The 20,866-nt window shown below is 34.9% G+C and overlaps 10 protein-coding genes across 10 annotated transcripts; 5 read left to right on the top strand and 5 right to left on the bottom strand.

Annotated features, from left to right (window-relative positions):
* Positions 1 to 127: 127 nt before the first annotated feature.
* On the top strand, positions 128 to 1,342 carry ERG10 (acetyl-CoA C-acetyltransferase; the record flags this gene model as incomplete). The annotated part of the gene is made up of 1 exon (XM_019181356.1): positions 128 to 1,342. One exon carries the CDS (start codon positions 128 to 130, stop codon positions 1,340 to 1,342), a length of 1,215 nt encoding a protein of 404 aa, XP_019042060.1.
* Positions 1,343 to 1,906: 564 nt separating this feature from the next.
* SKS1 (putative serine/threonine protein kinase SKS1) lies at positions 1,907 to 2,965 on the bottom strand (the record flags this gene model as incomplete). Its single annotated transcript, XM_019180715.1, has 1 exon — positions 1,907 to 2,965. A coding segment is annotated over one exon (1,059 nt), but the record flags the coding sequence as incomplete, so codon positions are not given.
* A 1,780-nt stretch (positions 2,966 to 4,745) lies between these two features.
* WICANDRAFT_60897 (uncharacterized protein) lies at positions 4,746 to 5,864 on the top strand (the record flags this gene model as incomplete). Its single annotated transcript, XM_019183079.1, has 1 exon — positions 4,746 to 5,864. The coding sequence occupies one exon, from the start codon at positions 4,746 to 4,748 to the stop codon at positions 5,862 to 5,864; it is 1,119 nt and encodes a 372-aa protein (XP_019042058.1).
* A 389-nt stretch (positions 5,865 to 6,253) lies between these two features.
* Positions 6,254 to 6,844, bottom strand: TRS23 (TRAPP subunit TRS23; the record flags this gene model as incomplete). The annotated part of the gene is made up of 1 exon (XM_019181330.1): positions 6,254 to 6,844. One exon carries the CDS (start codon positions 6,842 to 6,844, stop codon positions 6,254 to 6,256), a length of 591 nt encoding a protein of 196 aa, XP_019042057.1.
* Positions 6,845 to 6,997: 153 nt separating this feature from the next.
* RMI1 (Rmi1p) lies at positions 6,998 to 7,657 on the top strand (the record flags this gene model as incomplete). The annotated part of the gene is made up of 1 exon (XM_019183078.1): positions 6,998 to 7,657. One exon carries the CDS (start codon positions 6,998 to 7,000, stop codon positions 7,655 to 7,657), a length of 660 nt encoding a protein of 219 aa, XP_019042056.1.
* A 50-nt stretch (positions 7,658 to 7,707) lies between these two features.
* Positions 7,708 to 9,674, bottom strand: MET12 (methylenetetrahydrofolate reductase (NAD(P)H) MET12; the record flags this gene model as incomplete). Its single annotated transcript, XM_019184487.1, has 2 exons — positions 7,708 to 9,528; positions 9,588 to 9,674. 2 exons carry the CDS (start codon positions 9,672 to 9,674, stop codon positions 7,708 to 7,710), a joined length of 1,908 nt encoding a protein of 635 aa, XP_019042055.1.
* Positions 9,675 to 9,913: 239 nt separating this feature from the next.
* On the top strand, positions 9,914 to 12,853 carry RAD1 (ssDNA endodeoxyribonuclease RAD1; the record flags this gene model as incomplete). The annotated part of the gene is made up of 3 exons (XM_019185437.1): positions 9,914 to 11,654; positions 11,691 to 12,665; positions 12,702 to 12,853. 3 exons carry the CDS (start codon positions 9,914 to 9,916, stop codon positions 12,851 to 12,853), a joined length of 2,868 nt encoding a protein of 955 aa, XP_019042054.1.
* A 90-nt stretch (positions 12,854 to 12,943) lies between these two features.
* Positions 12,944 to 16,867, bottom strand: SWI1 (Swi1p; the record flags this gene model as incomplete). The annotated part of the gene is made up of 1 exon (XM_019183077.1): positions 12,944 to 16,867. The coding sequence occupies one exon, from the start codon at positions 16,865 to 16,867 to the stop codon at positions 12,944 to 12,946; it is 3,924 nt and encodes a 1,307-aa protein (XP_019042053.1).
* Positions 16,868 to 17,519: 652 nt separating this feature from the next.
* WICANDRAFT_82767 (tropomyosin) lies at positions 17,520 to 18,201 on the bottom strand (the record flags this gene model as incomplete). The annotated part of the gene is made up of 2 exons (XM_019185436.1): positions 17,520 to 17,987; positions 18,184 to 18,201. 2 exons carry the CDS (start codon positions 18,199 to 18,201, stop codon positions 17,520 to 17,522), a joined length of 486 nt encoding a protein of 161 aa, XP_019042052.1.
* Positions 18,202 to 18,669: 468 nt separating this feature from the next.
* WICANDRAFT_77006 (uncharacterized protein) lies at positions 18,670 to 19,881 on the top strand (the record flags this gene model as incomplete). The annotated part of the gene is made up of 1 exon (XM_019184486.1): positions 18,670 to 19,881. The coding sequence occupies one exon, from the start codon at positions 18,670 to 18,672 to the stop codon at positions 19,879 to 19,881; it is 1,212 nt and encodes a 403-aa protein (XP_019042051.1).
* Between the last annotated feature and the right edge of the window lie 985 nt (positions 19,882 to 20,866).

Raw genomic sequence — 20,866 nt, 5'->3', positions numbered from 1 at the left:
CGTTGGAGTTTTGGCCAAAATCGTTTAATTGTGCGATTTCAACATTTTGTAAACGACCTTTTCACTTTTGAATTGAAACAAGTACAAGTGTTCATTCTACAAAACACTCAAACAAACCATATCAATCATGTCCGAGAACTCTGTCTATATCGTCGCCACCGCCAGAACCCCAATTGGTTCTTTCCAAGGTGCCCTCTCTTCTTTAAACTATGTTGACCTTGGTGCCCATGCCGTCACTGCTGCTTTATCAAAAGTTCCAGAGATTAAACCTGAGCAAGTTGAAGAAATTGTCTTTGGTAATGTTGTCCAAGCTAACGTTGGTCAAAATCCTGCTAGACAAGTTGCCTTAAAATCAAAATTAGGCGTTGATACCGTTGCAACTACTGTTAATAAAGTTTGTGCTTCAGGTTTAAAAGCCACTATAATAGCTGCTCAAACCATCTTGTTGGGTAATGCTGATATTGTTGTTGCCGGTGGTGCTGAATCTATGACCAATGCTCCTTATTACGTCCCAGCTGCTAGATCTGGTGCTAGATATGGTGATTCTGTTTTAGTTGATGGTTTACAACGTGATGGGTTAGCTGATGCTTATGATGGTACCGCTATGGGTGTTTCTGCTGAGAAATGTGCTAGAGATTATAATTTATCAAGAGAAGATCAAGATAATTTTGCTATTAAATCTTATCAAAAATCTCAAAAAGCTCATGAATCTGGTAAATTTAAAAATGAAATTACACCAGTTGTTATTCCAGGTTTTAGAGGTAAACCATCAACAACTGTCGATGTTGATGAGGAAAGTTATAAATTAAATGTTGATAAATTGAAAAGTGCAAGAACCGTGTTCCAAAAGGAAAATGGTACTGTTACAGCTGCTAATGCTTCACCAATTAATGATGGTGGTGCTGCCTTAGTTTTAGTTTCTCATAAAAAATTAGTTGAATTGAATTTAAAACCAATTGCAAGAATCTTGGGTTGGGGTGAAGCTGCACAAAATCCAGAAGATTTCACAACTGCACCATCATTAGCAGTCCCAAAAGCTTTAAAACATGCAGGTTTAAAAATTGAAGATGTTGATTTTTTCGAATTAAATGAAGCATTTTCAGTTGTTGGTTTATCAAATCAAAAAATCTTGGGAATTCCTGAAGAAAAATTAAATGTTTATGGTGGTGCTGTTGCAATTGGTCATCCATTAGGTTGTTCAGGTGCAAGAATTGTTGTTACTTTAGCTAGTGTTTTACAACAAGAAGGTGGTAAAATCGGTGTTGCAGGTATTTGTAATGGTGGTGGTGGTGCTTCATCAATTGTTATTGAAAAATTATCAAGTGAACATATTTCTTTGTAACTAGGCATTAAGAAACAACGTGTTTGTTGAAAATATTTGCTTTTAAATCTATTTATCATAATGTCTTTGACATATTCATTTGTATAGCTACAATAATACTAAATTATTAATTATCCCATTGTATTTATTTCCAATCTCAAATGTGAGATCTATTATCTATAAAGTTATACCATTAATGTACCTATGTATAAGTTTGTGTATTATTATTTATCCAATTTCCCTTTATATTTCTCCCTAGTATAATCCAGCATCAATCATATCACAATTCATATTAAATGAAACATTAGTCACCACGGAACAATTATCAAACAACTCAAGATGTTGAACCCAATTATCATTATTGATAAAATCCACATGATATCCAGTAGTAGTGTTGGTGATTGTATTCTCAACTTGATCAATTTTCTCATTGAAATCAATTGGAATATGATTAACAGGCATGATATCTTTCAAATTCACAATATCTTCATCCTTAATCTCTGAATCTTCATCATCAATATCAATATTATAATCAGGAACATCACAACATTCTTTAATGAAATCATTCAAATCAGTGGAACAATAACTTAGGGCACCTGATGTGGTGAATGATTTACAATTCAACACCAAATCTCTTAATTGAAACAAAGTTATTCTTTTGAAAGGGTCTCTTTCTAAGCATAAGCATAAAATTTCATATAATTCATCACTTATTGGCAAGATATCCTTTAGCACTTTTTTATTCTTGAGGAATGCTCGATAAGTATTATCAATCTCACAAGCCTTCATCCATGGGTTTCTCGTACATGTCAGATTGATCAATATTATAGCAAGGGACCATAAATCACCGGCTTCAGCAGGGAATGAAGATGCAGATAGATCATTTGGTAATGAATTGCCATGATTGAAAGGACATTTACCTGCTGCAGTTGTTGTAGTCTTGTTGTTGTTGCCCTCATTCATTGAGATCAATCTTTCAGGTGGCATATAGTATGAAGATCCAATACATGTCTTTGCATTGATAAAATGGGATTCCACAGCTAGTCCAAAATCACCAATACATAAATTGGCCCCATTTTGACAGCACATTATATTCTCAGGTTTGATATCACAGTGATAGATGTTTTTGGAATGACAATAAGAGATGACATCTATTAATTGGATGAAGACTCTTTTAATCAACATTGGATCTGATGAATATTTGGCACGATCCACTATGTTTATAAATAAATCACCCTCGGGGAAATAATCCATTATTATGAATAATGCAACTGGGGAATCTATTATCTTGTGGATTGTAATAACATTTGGATGATCATGGACTTTTAAATGGATTGTGATTTCTTTTATAAATGAACAACATTTTGTAGTTGATGAACTAAAATCACTTAATAATTTTAAATTTAATGAATTTAAACCTTGGATCTTGAAATCATTCTCATGGAAATATTCTAATAATTCAGATGATAAATAATCACTTTGCTTTATGTTTGAAGATGGTTTTGATTTGTTTATGATTTTGGAGATTGATTTAATTGCAACTTGTTGACCAGTTATAATATGCTTAGCCAAGTATACTATACCATAAGCACCAGAACCAATTTCCTTGATGATTTGGTAGTCGTTTAGGATAGCACCGTTGATTGTCTTGGGTATGGTCATTATTTCAGTAGTTTGTTAACCTTTTCTAAAACAAGTGTAGATGTATTGTGGATATTAGATGTTATATATATGGCTTGATATAGCATGATGCTCTAGGCTCTAGACCACGGGGACTGGGTGTAGAGAGGATCTAGCCAGAGCACCATCACAGCTTTTACTAGCAGACTGTCGTTTAATAGTTTCAACACTTTAATTTCTTGTTTTCATGGTGGAGTGATTTGGACTCGGCCCATTCAGGCACCATCTAACAGCTTTTTATTCAACAAAGCACACGATTAACCAACAATCAACCAACAAATAGCAAATGATTGCCATGATTAAAGCACTATAGCAATTATATCTTTACTTCCATCTCATTCAATGACCTTTACCTTCGAATTCACCATACTTTATTCCAGACCCTTCCCAACTTTCTCTATAGTTTTTCCGATTGCCTGATGCTCAACATGTCACAAATCTCGAAAAGAAATTTCACCAATGAAAAATATGGTGAGATTTTTGAAGGAAAAACTAGGTGACCCTGGACTGGGAAGATAGCCTATGGAGAGAGGGCTTATGGGCTGGTAGAAAAGGCTGTAGTAGGTAGAGTGTTAGTTATAGTGAACTGGCCCAAGTTGCTACTTAAAGCTATTCCTTACAAGGTTGTAATGTCACAGAATCTTTCTATAGTTCTATCAAATGGCCTAAGCACAAATCGTATCACTCTATGATCTGGACTACAGCTTGATTTTGACATCTAGATAAACCTTGCACCCTAGGCCAACATTATTATTGACGGATAGATGCATCCAGCTTCTTGATTTGTTCAAAGCACCCCTATGCTGTTATTGATGGAGATGCCAGACACCAACAATTAGCTAAACCCACGTAAAATTGTGACAAAATGCTCCCACGCGTACCATCAATTTGCTCCTACGAGTCTCTGGACGATGTGTCATCTCGTAAAGGTATTGATGAGCTTGAGGTCCGACTAACAGCGATGTCTTCCATAACCAACACTCAACAATAGATATAGTACTTAGGAGGTGTTTTCCAGTATCAATTGGCATAGCCATTCTCGTTCAACCTCGTAGAGCCATATGTATCCTGTATTACTATTCACTGCTAAACTCATTGTCAACTCAACTAGATTCTTGATTCATACCCTTATAGAACCAGGAATCTAAAAGAGATTGAGCAATTCTTGATGAATATTTCACGATATATGGCCCAAATATTTGTGAATTTTCACAACAAACACTAAATTTAACGTTGTACCCAACATCAACTCTGAGGCTAACCCCAGCATCATCGCACCAGTACTCCCCAGTACTCCCCATACTCCCCTTTCCAGCCTCTTTTCTCTTCAATTGATTTCCAATTTCTAATCCATTTCAAATTTAATTGTCGTTGGCTGAAAATTCAAAGTGTCATTTTTCTACCGAGGAGCATTCTGCGCAATTGGAGACGATTGGGGAACACCGATGGCGCTAATCCCGACCGCCAAACTACTATAACAAGTAATACCGATTACAGCCGTTTTGCGCAATTACCAGTTCAAGTAGTATCGGCATTACTAGAGTGTGCCGATGTTCCCTAACCGAGCAATTGGCCGTTAAATCTTCAAAGTGCGTCGAAATTCCGTTTCTGAATTAGAAATCAAATGAAAAACGAAAAAAATCAAAACTGTGGATAAATTTGACATATAAAAAGGATTTGGAATTGCTTTAATCAATATTTTGAAGCAATTATACAATTCAATTGAACTCTACAATTATCAATCATGTCAAACGTTATCAATGCTAAACACTGGCTATTAATCAACAAGCCAACTTATGAACAATCAGTCAATTTGGACTATTCTTCAAAAGATGCAACTTTTAAATTAGTTGATGTTAAATATGATTTAGATGATCCAAATTTATTAAAAGACGGTGATTTCTTAATTGAAAATTTATATTTCTCAAATGATCCTGCTCAAAAAGGTTGGTTCTCTCCTTTTAAATCTTATGTTGATCCAACTCCTCCAAATACTCCTGCTCCTGCTCGTGGGATTGCTAAAGTTTTAAAATCAAATTCATCAAAATTTCAAGTTGGTGATTTCATCCAATCAAGAATCGATTGGGCAACTCATAATATCCTAAATGATTCCACTTGGGGGACTTCAAAAATTGATCCAACAAGATTTGATTCATTATCAAAATATTTAAGTGTCTTTGGTTCAACAACTTTAACAGCTTATTTGGCAGCTTTTAAATATTCAGGCTTACCAAAACCTGAAGAGGCGCAAAATAAAGTATTCCTTGTGACTGGTGCCGCGGGTGCTGTTGGTTCCGTTGCTGTTCAATTCTTTGCCAAAGTGTTTAAAGCTAAAAAAGTTTTAGCAATTGCAGGTGGTGATGCAAAAGTTAAATATGTTGAAAGTTTAGGTAATGGTAATGTTATCGGTTTAGATTATCGTTCAAAAACATATAAAGAAGATTTTGAAAAAGCCTTGGATGGTGATTTAATTGATGTCTTTGTTGATAACGTTGGTGGGGAATTATTAGATCATGCTTCTAATTACCTAAAAGATTTTGCTCATATTGCACAAGTTGGTACAATTGCAGGTTATAATGATGCTTCTAAAATGGTTTTCAAAAATTATCCAGCTGTTGTTACTAAAAGATTAACAATTAGGGGATTTATCGTTTCAGATGATTTTAAAGATTTCCCACAAATTATTCAACATTTATCTCAATTGGTTCAATCTGGTTTGTTGGATATCTCTAAAATTAGAGAAACTATTGTTGATGGTTCTGGTGAAAATTTCAAAAAAGTTCCTGAATTATGGACTGGTTTATTCTCTGGTAATAATACTGGTAAATATATCACTAGAATCACCGCTGATCCAAAACTTTAAGACGTTGTTGTATATGCTTTATGAAATTTTAACTTATTTATAAGACTTTAAACGTAGCTACAAAATCTGTATCACATAGTATCCCCCATTCTATTTCCAATGCTTTCTGCCCATTTGGTCAGGCAGTTAGCATTTTATTATTATTTACCATCATCATGGGTTCAAACCTGAGCTCTGATTTTAGGGTGAGTTTTAGTGGGTATTCCTCAACAAGAGGCGAGTCCCACACTGTTCCGTGGTGGAGAATAGGTTTCTCAGTTGGCTGAGAAGGATATTATAAGGAAGCCTGAATTCCAACATAGCGAGAAGCCTACAATCCAAGCGGTTCGTGCGTAATTGCATTCCTCATCCAAGTTCATCAAATACATCAACTAAAAAAAAAAAATAATCTATGAAAGACTCTTTATCAACTCTGTTACTTTTTGATCAAATAAATCCACTCTAATCGGCATATCTAATGAATAAAATGGATTCTTCATAACATAATCTGAATAAATTGAGTAAATTCTTCGTAGTACACTTTCTGCCAATTCGGCATTTTTATTCAAATCACCTCCACTATTCCCACTTATACCATTAGGACTTGTAATCAATATAAATTTCAACCCAGTTATCGATTGGAAAATATATATTGAGAAAAATTTAGTATCAACAGATCTTAACCCTGATGTATTTGAATTTGAAATTGGGTTTAATGCACCTTTTGAATAATTTGATAAAATTGTAGAATTTGAATTCAATTGACTTATGCTATTATTTGAAGCACTCGTTATCGAGCTTGTTGCACTTGAACCTAATGAAGGTGTACTAACTTTCAAAGCAGTTGGAGTTAATTTGGAAGCTATAGCAAATACACCGTGTAAAGTACCAGCCATAACCAAGTATTCATTTGCTGAAAGGCGCGAAAGTCCTGGATTCACGTCGTTTTGGTACACCAGACCACCAGCCTTGTTTATTATGTATAGTGAATAGATTGTCATACTGCTGTGCCTGTTTTGTTTATTTTGGAATAGGTTAAAAAAGTGTTGATGATTTCGATTTCAACATTTCATTATTCGCGATTTTCAAATTATTTCAACTTTACCTTTTCAACTTGACAGTCGTCAAAATTACTGAAATTCCAAGAAATAACCATGACCCAGCTCATACGGTATCTCATTGCTGATTTGGCAAATACTTCGCCTAATAATCTGGAATTTGCCTCTGATGAAAAATCTCAAAGAGCTTTTAAAGCCTCGAAAATTAGTATTGACACCAATTCAAATCGAATAGTGAAGGAAACATTATTTCAAATCGTGACTTTGGAGAATATATCTCAATCAAAAGTGTCCAAATTAGATGAACTATTAGCTGCTGATGATTTAGACTCTGTTGGTGCTGATAGGCTACGTGGAAGACAACAAAGAATCATTAGAAATGTTAATGTTGAAGATCAAGATAATGGAGGAGGAGGCGCGTTACCAACATCTTCAAATGCTTCAAACTATTTCAAATTAACATTACAAGATTGCTTTGGTAATTTAATTTATGGTATTGAGCAAGAAAAACTACAGTTTTTATCTGGTAAAAATTTCAAGAGTGGGTTTCCTATCCAGTTAGGTTCAAAAGTTTTAATTGGTAATGCTAAGATTGTTCACGGTGTAGTGTTATTAAAACCTTCAAATACTGAATTTTTGAGTGGGATGGTTCAAATGTGGAATATTGACTTACCTAAAAAGCATATAAACTATTTGAAAAATGAATTGGAGAAAATAAAAGCCCAAAATCAAGATCAAGATGAAGTTGAGGAATGAAAAAAACTACATCAATCACATTCTATCTCATTATTTATTTATGTTCTTGCTCAACTCAACAACAATTCCCATAATCCAGCTTCATTACGATAATCATGATAAACAAATGAAACCAAATAATAAGTATCATGGATGGAATGAATCAATTTGGAAGTTGCAGTGTTTTTTTTATACAACTTGGCCCATTCTAACCAAATACTAAAAGCTTCATCTCTCCATGCTTTAAAAGATTCTTCTTCAATGATTGTTGTTTGCAAAATTTCACGATCTGGGAAAACACCCCAAGTCACTGCATTTGATGAACCTTTTGGTAAAGAACTTTTGAAAAAACCTTTTGAATCACCAATATAATAACTAATTTTAGAATTTGATTCAACTTTTGGTTTCAATTTTTGTTCCCAATCTTCTTTACTAACAAATAATTCAACAAATGCCTTTTGATAAACATATCCACCTTTTGGTCCCCATCCAAATATTTTATCCTCGCTTTTAGCACCATCAGTGGCAGGTTGTGAAGCTAATGATAAAAACCCACGTTCGTTTAATTGAATCAACTCTTCTTGAATAATGGCAGTTTCCGGACTCAATCCTAATTCAGACCATGGTAATGCATCAATTGTACCTTCTAAATAATTGATAAATACTTTAGAAATATCTTTGACATCAACTGGATAACCCCATAATTCATAAGCTCTCTTAGTAGCAATCTTTAAAGATGGACCATAACCATCAATTTCACCATAAGCTGGAGATCTAGAATCACCAAATCTACCATTTGGGAAATCATCCCATGTAGCATCACGACCTAAAGTACCTTCACCTGATGAAATTGCCACAATATCTTTTTTACTTGGTGAAACAAATTTAAAATTGTTAACATCTTCAAAATCTTGAGAATCTTTTCTAATCTTATCAACAAGAACTTTATTTGAAGTATTTATACTTGAACTTCTTCTTGATTTTTCCTTTTTGGTAATGACTGGTATTTCTTCATCATCACTCATCACTGCATCTTCATCATCTTTATTATACTCTAAAACTCTATTTAATAAACTTGATTTCTCAACAATTTGAGCAATTGATTTCTCTAAATTCAATGTATAAAAATGGAAACCTTTAATCCTTCCATTTGTTCTTGAATAAATCTCATGAATCATATCACGTAAAATCTCAACACCAACAGATTTAACTTTATCATCATCATTTTGAATATTTTCTGGGAATCTATTCAAGATTTGTGTTGGAATTGAAGCATGTGATAATTTGGCAGCTCTATGAAATAATTGATAAGTGTTTATAGGCATTAGACCGGGCAAAATTGGGATATCTTGACTAATATTTGTTCTAACTAAACTTTCGAATTCCAAAAATTTCTCAACATCATAAAATAATTGAGTAATAATGAAATCAGCACCTGCATCAACTTTTTCCTTTAGGTATGGTAAATCTTTATTAACATCTTGTTCAGAGTTATCAGCACCTTCACAATGACCTTCTGGATATGCAGCAACACCAACACTGAAATAATCACCATATTGTTGTTTAATATATTTCACTAAATCAACTGCATATTGGAAATCAGCAGCATTTGGAACGAAATATTCTTCACCTCTTGGAGGATCACCCCTAAGAGCTAATATATTTCTGATACCTGCTTGTTTAGCTTTTGCCAATGCATTATCAATGATTGACTTATCAGTATTTGTACAAGTTAAATGCATACATGTTGTAAAGTCCAATTCTTTTTGACATGTTTGAACCAATGATAAGGTTTTCTCAGATGTTGAGCCACCAGCACCCCAAGTGATTGTGACAAATAATGGATTCAAAGCTGACATACGCTCCATACGAGCCAACAAGTTACGAATACCCTAGAAATTTTGTTAATATTTCTTCTATCTCCTTTCAACAAACTTAAAACAAAACATACAGATTCGGTTTTTGGTGGGAAAAATTCCAATGATAAGAATACTTCGCCATTTTTCAAGTTTTGGATCTTGTCCCTTATTGTAGGCATGATGTCTGATTTATTGCAATGCTTTCTTTAAAGGGTTCAAATGACGTTGAAATCAACACTTCATCAGAGTCATTTTGGCCAAAAAAGTGTGAAATAAGGCTGATCAAATCCGAGGGCTTCACAATATCACGTGAATTTGGCCCCGGTTCTGATCGTTAAAGTGTATAAACAATAATTTAATTTGGATTTAGATAACTGATAAATTAATTGGAACTTGGTCCTATCTTTTCTATGGAGAAATGCCTTTGTTTGTAAAAGATGACGAGGAGGAAACTGATGAACTTGTGTTGAATTTGAACAGTGTGAAAGATGACAATAAACCAGAAGAGCAAGTCAATGAAGATGAACAAGCTGAGTATCCATTGATAGAGAAAGAGGAAGAAGATTTGGTGGAACAGATAGAACCAGTCAATATCAGCTTAACCTTACCTTTGAAATTTCAACAGCTAATACTGGAGGACTTGGTCTCAGATGATTCACTTTTGGTATTGGGGAAAGGTTTGGGATTGGAACCTATTGCCGCTAATTTGCTACATACATTAAGTGCACCAGCAACAATTGCAAACGTAACCAAGAGAAGTCTTGTTATAGTACTTGGGGCAAATGATGAAGAGAATGAAAAAATATCAGAAGAATTAACAGAGCTTTCATGGATTGATGATGGTGCTGAAGATAGTAAAAGACCATTTGTCGTTATAAAGAGTGATCAATACTCATCAGATAAACGTCAAAAGTTGTATCAAAGTGGTGGGATCATGTCTGTTACCACAAGAATCTTCATTGTGGATATGTTATCAGGAATTGTCGACCCATCTAAGATCACAGGTATAGTGGTCTTGCATGCTGAAAGAGTGAATGATTTATCGAATGAATCTTTCATTGTGTATATGTACAGGCAAAAAAACAAATGGGGTTTTATCAAAGCTTTATCTGATACAGCAGAGGAATTTTCATCAGGATTTTCACCATTACACAAAAAATTGAAAGATCTTAGGTTGAAAAAAATCCTGTTGTGGCCTAGATTCCATATTGAAGTGACCTCTTCTTTATTGACAAAAGACACTAAAACTGTGACTGAAGTTAGAGTTTCAATGACAGAATCAATGAAACACATTCATACTGGTTTGTTGGGGTGTCTTCAGAAATGTATTGAAGAATTGAAGAGAAAAAACCCAACTTTAGCAATAGAATACTGGAACATAGAGAATGCACTTGACCCTCATTTCTTAGGGATCATACATATGATTTTAGATCCTAATTGGCATAGAATATCTTTTGATTCAAAACAATTGGTCAAAGATATTAAACTATTGAAAGATCTACTGCGGTGTCTCATATCTTATGATGCTGTTGACTTTTATGAAATGATTCAATTGGTGCTGGAAGCTAATAAACCCTCTGTTGATAAAAGAAACACAGAATCACCATGGTTGATGGCTGATGAATCACAAGCCGTTATTGCATATGCAAAGAAACGAGTTTTTGCTAATAATGAATATGTTTTGGAAGAAGCTCCAAAGTGGGAACAATTGGCAATATTACTAGATGATATTGTGTTGGAAAGATCTCATAATCCTCAAAAAGATGGACCAGTCCTCATAATGTGCTCTGATTCCAAATCTGCTTTCCAATTGAAGAGGTACATTTCTACAATGAAAGAATCAAAAGATACACAAAGATCGTTCTCAGCTAGAAAAATAATGGTTGATAAATTGCAAGCATATTTGGATTCCAAAGAAACAAAAGCAACAGTGACTTCAAAAATTCAAGAAGCTGCTGCAAAGGAAAATGAAGATCAAGAATTACACATTTCAAGAGCTTTTGCTAGAGGTCCAGTGACTTCAAAGAGAAGAAGAACTAGAGGAGGTGCTGCTGTCGCTGCTGTTGGGAGATTGATGAGCGCCCCTGTAGCTGGTGATGATATTGAATCAAAGATGAGCAAAGAGGATGTTGAAATGGAATTATTTGAATTAGATGCCAGTGATGTGGAAGAGTATGTTGCTGAAGAACGTGCAGAGATCTTGGAAGATGTGGAGGTATTGAAAGAGCAAACACCAAGTACTTTTTTCGAATATATTGACAGAGAGAATCAAGTGATTATAGAAAAATACAGCAGTAAAACAAATGATTTGATACTTCAGGAGTTGATGCCATCTTATATCATTATGTATGAGCCAGACCTTGCCTTCATAAGAAGAGTTGAAGTTCATCAGGCGAGCTATAAAGATAAAGGAGCAGCAAAGACATATTTTATGTATTATAGTGACTCTGCAGAGGAACAGAAACATTTGACTGCAATCAAAAAGGAAAAGGAAGCATTTACCAAGCTTATCAGAGAGAAATCAGCTCTTGCTTCGCATTTTGAAACAGATGAAGATTTCTCTAAATTCTCAATCAGGAAATCACAAGTCATGAATACAAGAATTGCAGGTGGGTCAACTTTTAGAACTTCAACTGATGAAGCTAGAGTCATTGTGGATACTCGAGAATTTAGAGCTCCATTACCAGGTCTTTTGCATAGAATAGGTCTGAGAGTTGTCCCATGTATGTTGACTGTTGGTGATTATATTGTCACGCCCAAAGTTTGTATTGAAAGAAAATCTATTCCAGATTTAATTGGGAGTTTCAAAAGTGGGAGACTATATGAACAGTGTGAGCGTATGTCCAAGTACTATGAATTACCAGCACTACTTATTGAGTTTGATAATAATCAATCATTCTCACTAGAGCCATTTTCAGAAACAAGAGTGAGACCAAATTCTGTCCAAGCACCTCACCCTTCTTCATCAAGTAGAATGCAAGATGAAATCCAAATGAATTTAGCAGCTTTAGTATTGAAATATCCAAAAATGAAAATTTTGTGGTCGTCATCACCTTATCAAACTACTGAGTTGATTATGGAATTGAAAGCATCAAGAGAAGAACCTGATATAGTGAAAGCTGTGAATGCAGGTTTGAAAGAAGATAAACAAAGAGCCAATGATGATACAAGTAGCAACATTGTGACATTATTACAAAACGTTCCAGGTATCACAAATATAGATTTCTATTCAATAATGAGGAAAGTTAAGGATACAAGTAAATTAGTTGAGATGACTCGGGATGAACTGGTCCAAACTGTTGGTGAGGATCTTGGTGAGAAGATTTATGATCACATTCAAGCCAATTATAAAGAATGATAAACTCTACACGTCTGTTTAGAAATCAAAAACCCCCTGTATCATTATATAGTACAGATTATTTATTTAATACAACAAATAAATTTATAATCAAGATAAAACGTTTTCAGTAACCCCTGAATTTATCTTTTTTAAATAGCCAGCTAATGTTAAAATTTGGCTTAGAATTGAAGGATCAATAGATGACAATAATGCTCCCAAGATAGAATCTGAAGGTAAAAATAATTTAGCCTTATTAAAGTCCTTTAGAGAACCATCATTATTATTATTAGCATACTCTAGAGCCTTTTGAGTCAATGTGTTCACTAATGTGAAAGATCTAGCAGATATCAATTTCAAAACCTCATTATCAGTTGGTTTTGATGTAACAGCAGCCAATGTTAATCCCAACTTTATTAAACCACTTCCAATACCTTCATTACTACTCAACCATTTCAAAGCTATATTTTCTGTTGCGACGTCATTTGGAATCATTTCAGAAATCAAGATTGATGAAATCAAAGATTGTAGTATAGCAGCATCTCTTTCTTGAATAACAGCATTCAAAGCTAAATTTGTTACTGGGAGAACTGAAACCAAAAATTTGAAAACTTTAGTTAATAATCTCAAATGACCATCAGGTTCACCAGCCAATAAAGCAACCAATCTCTTATTTTCTTCAACTTCAGCAAATGGTATACTAGTATCGTAATTACCAGTTAGCACAGCTTGAAATAGTGTTCTATTTGGAGGATCACGAGCAAGTAATTTAGCCAAAACATCAACACCATGACTTTGATATTTTTGAATAGATGGATTATACTCTGGTAAGAATAATTTTTCATCCTTGTAGTCATCAGCTCCAAAGGACAAAACCAACACTAGGACTGCTAGCACATCATTATGAGTTCTTAGTTGTACAAGGTGTGAAATATTCACCAAAATCATCAAAGAATCTTTAAGGAATCCTAATCTTCTTCTTGTATAGACGAATTTATCTGGGGATCTAGCAACAGCGTGAATCAACTTGAAGATAAAATCCTTTAAAAATTCACTATTAGCTAATGGAATTGCATTATGATCATAAAATGAAATATTTCTTAAAACCATTGAAATAGTGGTTAACTGATCAATTAATAAAACTTGAGGGTCATCAGCAGTTTTTGTATGAATTTTACTAAATGGATGTTCACTTTCAGAACGAACAGCAGTCAACATTTTTGAATATGATGGAATGAGGAATTGTTCAGGAAGTTCAAATTCAGCACTAGGAGCTCTTGTCACCTTTGAACTTGTAACTTTTGAAAACGAGTCATCCTCTTCTGCATCTGCATCTATAACTTCAACATCACCAAAACCATTACCAGATGATTGATTAATTGGCTCACCCGAGAATGAGTCAATCAGCACTTCAACTTCTTCCACGTCATTCTCGTTCTTCACGTACTTATTGAAAATATCATCAATATTAGATTGTCTTGAAGTTAAATCATTCAAATCAACTTTTTCAATACCAACCTCTTTTCTAGAATCTGAACCTTTCAATAACTGATCTAAAACTCTCAAACCTAAGCAAGCCAACGCTTCCAAAAACTCGGGACATTCATTAAGTGGTATACCTAATCCATTATCAGCAGACGTAACAAGAGCAGTGTTTAATGCAGTATTGATTTCAGAAGTAATACCAGAATCCAAACTCATAGTTAATGCATGAATATTTATAGCACCCAACTCAGGAGCAAATAGGAAAATTGGCTTAGCACTATCGATTTGTTCACCTAGATGATTTAGAGATCTGATGTCATAACCAGCATGATGTTCAACTAATCTTTGATCAGGGATGTAATTTCTAATAACATTAGGTTTTGATGGTACTGTAGGAGCTGCGACACCTGGTGATCCTTGTGATGGTTGGGACTGTGGAGGAGCTTGTTGTTGATTAGCATGTTCTCCAATCAATGGTGAGTTAACATTAGAACCTTTTTGTGAGCCACTCTTTTGCTTTTGCATTTGCGATGGTTGAAACTGTTGATTTGGTTGTGGAACACCCATTGGGCTACCGACACTAGAGCCAACGCTTGATCTAATATTGTTGACTTGTTGAAATTGCTGGTTTGGTGTAGGTATTTGAGACCCAGCTTGTTGCGGAGGTATTGATTGTTGTTGGACTTGAGGTGAGATATGCTGTTGAGGCATTTGTACTGAGTTTGGTTGAGCAGGATTAGGCTGCTGCTGTTGTTGAGGTTGAGGTTGTGGCTGAGGTTGTTGTTGAGGTGTATTTTGCGCCTGTTGTTGTTGTTGACCTTGTTTTAACTGTCTCAGAATAGCCTCATGCTGTCTTTGTATAGCTTGTCTTCTAGCTTGTAGATCTCTTTGGCCTTCAGGTGTTGAAGCATATTGTTCAAAAGGTAATAAATAATCAATGTAAGCTTGAGCCAAGTCTCTTGGAACTTGAGGATTATCAGCAGGTAATGCCAATTTTTGTGCAACAAAAGACCATTGTTGTTGTCTTGAAACTGAAGCTGAACCACCTAATCTAGCAACGATAGCATAAAAGAAAAATAAATGAATTTTCTTATCAGCAACAATAGGTATAGACGTTATTGGAGTACCTTTATTTTTCATGAAATCTGTCAAAGTCTTCATGAATAGTTCAATTTGTGTAGCACTAATCTGTTGCTGGATTCTTCTTTGTTGCATCTGTTCAGGTGTCATATTCTGAGATTGGCCAGGTACACCACCTGGGGGAGCCTGTTGTTGAGGTTGTGGAGCTTGAGGTTGTTGTTGTTGTTGGGGTGGGTTTGGGATCACATGCTGTTGCTGTTGAGGTGTTGGTGGAACGCTTGGATGTTGACTACCAGGAGTGTGATGCATATTCATAGGCTGTGTTGGTGGTCTTTGTTGTTGAGGTGGTATTTGATTCTGCTGAAATGGTGTTCCATTTCTGCTCATCTGATTTGGTGCTGAAAATTGTTGTGTATTGAACTGGTTTTGATTAGGTACTGGATTTGAGATCATAGGTGATTGCATACCACTATGCTGGCTTAATGGTGTACCGTTATTATGTGGTGTTGGAGGCATAGCATTTTGTTGTTGTTGCTGCTGCTGCTGCTGCTGCTGTTGTTGTTGTTGTTGTTGTTGTTGTTGTCTCAACTGTTGTAACCTCAAAGCCTGTTGTTGTTGTAGTTGTTGAAACATTTGCTGTTGTTGCTGCTGGTTGGACAATCCTTGATTATTTAGGCTTGGTGACATTGGTGAATTCTGTTGTTGTTGTTGTTGTTTATTCAACATCTGTTGCTGTAAGAACTGCTGCTGGAAACGATCTTGATTTTGACCATTTCTTTGTTGAAGAGCCGCGATCATAGCAGCTTTATCCATTGGTGCATTGGCATTGAACTGTGGTTGTGGTTGTGGTTGTGATTGGGCTGGAATATTCTGTTGAGGAACTTGGGAAGGTATAGTTTGGTTAGTGGTGGATGGGGAGAACACAGTAGGTGGAAACCCTTGGTTTTGAGGAACTTGTTGTGGCTGTTGTTGTTGTTGGAACATTGGACTATTATTTCTTTCTCCTAACAAACTTTGAATCAAAGCATTCGTGTCCTGTTGTTGATTTGGCCTTTGTTGTTGTTGTTGTTGAAGCTGTTGCATTTGCTGTTGTGGTGATTGTTGTGGAGGTTGACTTTGACGACGCATTTGATTCATCTGCTGTTGTTGCATCATTTGTTGACCTAGAATAGCTGATGGACTGATTCCCATATCATTGACACCTATTTGATCATTACCAACATTCCCACCAAAGTTGTTATTGATGTTGTTCATCTGTCTATTACTTCCTGCACTACCCATGCTTCTGTTTCTCAATTGATTGTTATTGATATCATTATTATCGTTAGCGTTGTTATTTCCAGCAGGATTATCACCGTCCAAGTAGTTGAGGAAGGACGACATTAGTTGATCATCTTGTTGTGAAGGTGGGTTGCCCCCAAAGCCATCATCATTCTTCAACTGTTCGTTGAGCCAGTACTGGTCTGACATTGTGTGTGCCCTTGTGTGTGTTGTTGACTCGGATCAAACCAGCTCGATAGACCAAAACGAATCGAATAGATTGTGTTTATAATTTCGTGTGCTTATTTCTGTTATGACCGTGTTTCCATATTCACTCGATTTTTTTTGCCAAACCTCTCTGAAGCCATTTCTGAGTGCTCAGATTTACACGGGGATAAACATATTTAACGGAATTTTCCGTGGGTAAATTTCAGCACTAACAAAAAAATACATACGTTGTCATGGTGACACAATAGCAGATTAAAGTCAACTACAAATCTATCTCGATTTATACTATATATTTGACATAAAAGATTGAAAGAGATGAATAGCACAAGAATGAGGGCATTTGAGTAATAACAACTGGATAGTCAGTAAAAAAAATAGAAAAAGCTTATGGTTTCTTACTGAAAAAATATCTAATAACAGCATACAGGTACCTCCAAACCAATTTATAAGAACGGAAATTTGTTATAAAAAAACTCAAAGAAAACTTCATTAAAAAAGATATGATAATAATATGGTATATTGGATGCAATTCATTGATTTGAAGTTCCTCATGACTATTATTAATTTGAACCCCAGTTAATACACCTACACCATCAGCTTGCAATTCATCCTCATTGATAACACCATAAGTAATTTAGATAGCTTCTAATTGAGCTGAAATTTCATCCAATTCAGCCTTAGCAGCAGCGTATTTTTCAGATAATTCTTCATATTTCTTTTCTAAATCTTCACGTTCGGATTCTAAAGAAGTAACTTTACGTTCCAATTGTTCAGCTTTCAAGTCAGTTTCACGTAATTTTTCAGTGGTTTCTTTCAAGTTTTTATCAGATTCTTCCAATTCTTCTTCTAATTGTTGATTCTTCTTTGTGAAGTTTTCGTTGTGTGATTTCAATGAATGAGATTCTTCAGCAGCAGTCTTATGTTCAGTGACTTGTTCTTCTAATTTTTCCAAGTTTTCTTCTAAAGTTTCATTCTTTCTGGTTAAAGCTTGAATTTGGTTATCTTTTTCAAGATTTTCTTGTTCTAATTCTTTAACTTTGACTTGCAAGTCATCATGTTTTTCTTGCCATTTTTCAGCATCCAATTTCAAGTTGGCGAGTTTCTAAGGATATGATTAGTACAAGCTCACAAACTGGTTACATCAATGGGGGAACAAGCAGCGTTGGTTGAAGTTGAATCTCTCAGATCAAAACCGACAACGTTTTACAGATCTAAAACAAAGAGATCAACAACATGGGACATCAGATCCAACCGCCTTTACAACACAATGCTCAATTGAATCATCTATTTGCACTTACTTCTTTTAATTTATCCATTTTGATTATTCTTTTTGATGTGGTGAGTTCTTGTGGGAAGAAGAATGAGGGTTGTGTTGGTACTTTTAAAGGAGGCAAAGAATGTTTTTGTTGTACGTGTACCAAAAAACGATCTGTGTTTTTTTCAGAAATTTGGGAATGTTTTGGTTTCGACAACTTTCGCGAAGAGGGATACAGCTGAGTAAGCAGTGGTCTTTTCGCGAATGCGTTCTGGGGAGGGTAAAAGAGTTCGTTTCGGCCGATGCGGTGCCTACCAGACCCATAAAGTGTTTAACCAGCCATCTCAAATATCTTGAATCAAATCTAGCATAATCCAGATCAAACTTCCTATTACAGCTGAGCGATGGTTAGAAAAAAAATGAAAATTAACCTCAACCTCTTTTGATTTATCTCCTTCCACCTTCTGTCAAAGGACTAAATCATTCAATCAACAACTAAACCACTACACACCAATTATACCCACACAATATGGTTGTGGTAGATGATGCTGTATATCCATCTTCATCTCACTATCACCACACAACTCCTCATCATCGGAGGTTCCCATCAATCCCAACTATAAAAGAAGTACCCAATAGAGGAGCTTTTAATCCAACTTATCATAAACATAATGCATTTGAATCTTCAACAAAACAATATCAGCATGAGTATAAACATTTAAATGATGAAGGTGATGAGATCATTTCCCCAGAAGGTAAAGCACCAACCATAGTATCAACAATTATATCGCCAACTGTCACAAGGCAGCATTCCTTCAAGAAAAAAAAGAGATATATGTTAAGCTCAAGGGAAGTTAAAAATCATTTTTTTTATCCTGTGAAAGCACCAAGAAGAAAAAGATCAAGAAGAGGTAAATTTAGAAACAGTGTGGAGTTAGATGCTAGTATGAACTATGTCAATATTGACTCCTCAATGTCAAAAGATTTGTGTTTAAATCAAAGAGTGAAAGCATATGAAATTTCATTGCCAGAATTGATCAAAATAGAACCAGCATTGAAAGAGACTACAAAAGCCATAACTATAGACTCAAATAATAATTACATCATATATACACCAGATCCAACAATTGGTAAGAATTCAGTGATATCAGATGCAGAACAACTATTAGATCAAGAACTATTGAAATTAGGTACACCAATTACATTCAATAAAGCAACTACTCCAGTTCTCCCACAATACAAATTCAATAGACCATTTTTCAACAGATATGATACTTACCCAATTGCTGGGAGCCATCAACTATTACGTACAAGATCATTGCCTTCAAAATGGAGAAAAGAAGGCTTACAAGATTTATGGAATCTATACCTACGGCGTGTGGTTGCAGCAAGGATCATGTGGAGATTAAAGCATATATCATCAGAGCCAAATTTGAAACGTGCCAGACCTAGTTTCTCAAGCTCGGTGGATACAGGGTTTTTCATAAATTCATTATTGAAGAATAATGAAATGTTACCAGCTCATAATTCTAAATCTTCATCTGGTACCATGAGTGATGATGAAGAAAGTGACAGTGATGTTGAAGAGCCAATCACTGATGATGATCATGAAAGTAGGATAGAGAATGATGATAGAACAAGTCATACTTCAAGAGGAAGTCATAGGTCAAGAGAAAGCACACAAGAGGTGTTGAGTTCCTTGGAAAGTTTGCTTGATGACATGAGGTCAATTATACAATAGTTTGATTGTGCTTAATATCGCTATGGCATTTTGAGCACTTTGAAGGTGGAGTTCTTGCTGGCGTCTACAAGTTTTTTTTGCATATAGTTAGGGTTTATAGGGTTTATTAATTAAATGGGATTGTTTTTGCTACATTAATGAGTATAGACTCATCTTCTTAATACATAAAGTACTTGGGCTTACCGGAATATTACATGATATACCAAATTATCAACGAAGAAGGTATATACATCTGAACTGTTTGTCACGTGACTCGTGGATTTTAAATTCTTTGAGGAACATATCAACACCAAAATCCAATGTTTTATTTAAAAAAAATTATATAATGAGCTTGAATGATCCTTTAGATGTACTTGCCTTTTTAAAATTCATCAAATCTCGAAAAATAATTTTTTAAAATTTCACAAAGTACTATCTTCAATATTTAATTTGAATCTCAATAATTTAAAAGCTTCAGAAAAAAATTTTTCAAAAAAAATTATAATCTTCCCCAAAGCCTTAAACTTCTTCTTCTATTATTTTCCAAGTAAAAAAATCCACTTTGGATAAATCCAGCTAGAAAGATGCCCAATAGTTTGAGAGATTAGAGCTAGATCGTTGTTTTCCCCAAATTTGCGAGCAGTTGACGATAATGGAGCAGTGTACAACCCAGCCCTATTCCTATCTGATGCCCAAAAAACTAGTAAAAAACTAAAGACAAGTTACTTTCTTTAATAGATGGAAAATCGCTCTGAAAATTCAAATTCTAGATCAAAAAATCCCAGAAAACTCTCTAATCCTTGATTCTTCTGTCATTCTAAACGTGTATCTAATGCGAATTCGCGAACAGTTCGACGTGTCCATAACAGCAATTCAATTTTTTTTTTTCAGCCTAAAAAAATTTGGTGGGTGATGAAAAAAAAATCAAAGACGAGTTGTTGAAATTTGACTATCAAAAGTTTACAAGAAAGGTTTCAAAAGACCATATACAAATCAGATAACCAAA

Source organism: Wickerhamomyces anomalus, assembly GCF_001661255.1.
Source record: "Wickerhamomyces anomalus NRRL Y-366-8 unplaced genomic scaffold WICANscaffold_1, whole genome shotgun sequence".
In the NCBI taxonomy this organism is placed as follows: Eukaryota; Fungi; Ascomycota; class Saccharomycetes; order Phaffomycetales; family Wickerhamomycetaceae; genus Hansenula; species Hansenula anomala.
Note: the sequence above shows the minus strand (reverse complement) of the source record. Positions and strands in the feature narration are given on the sequence as shown.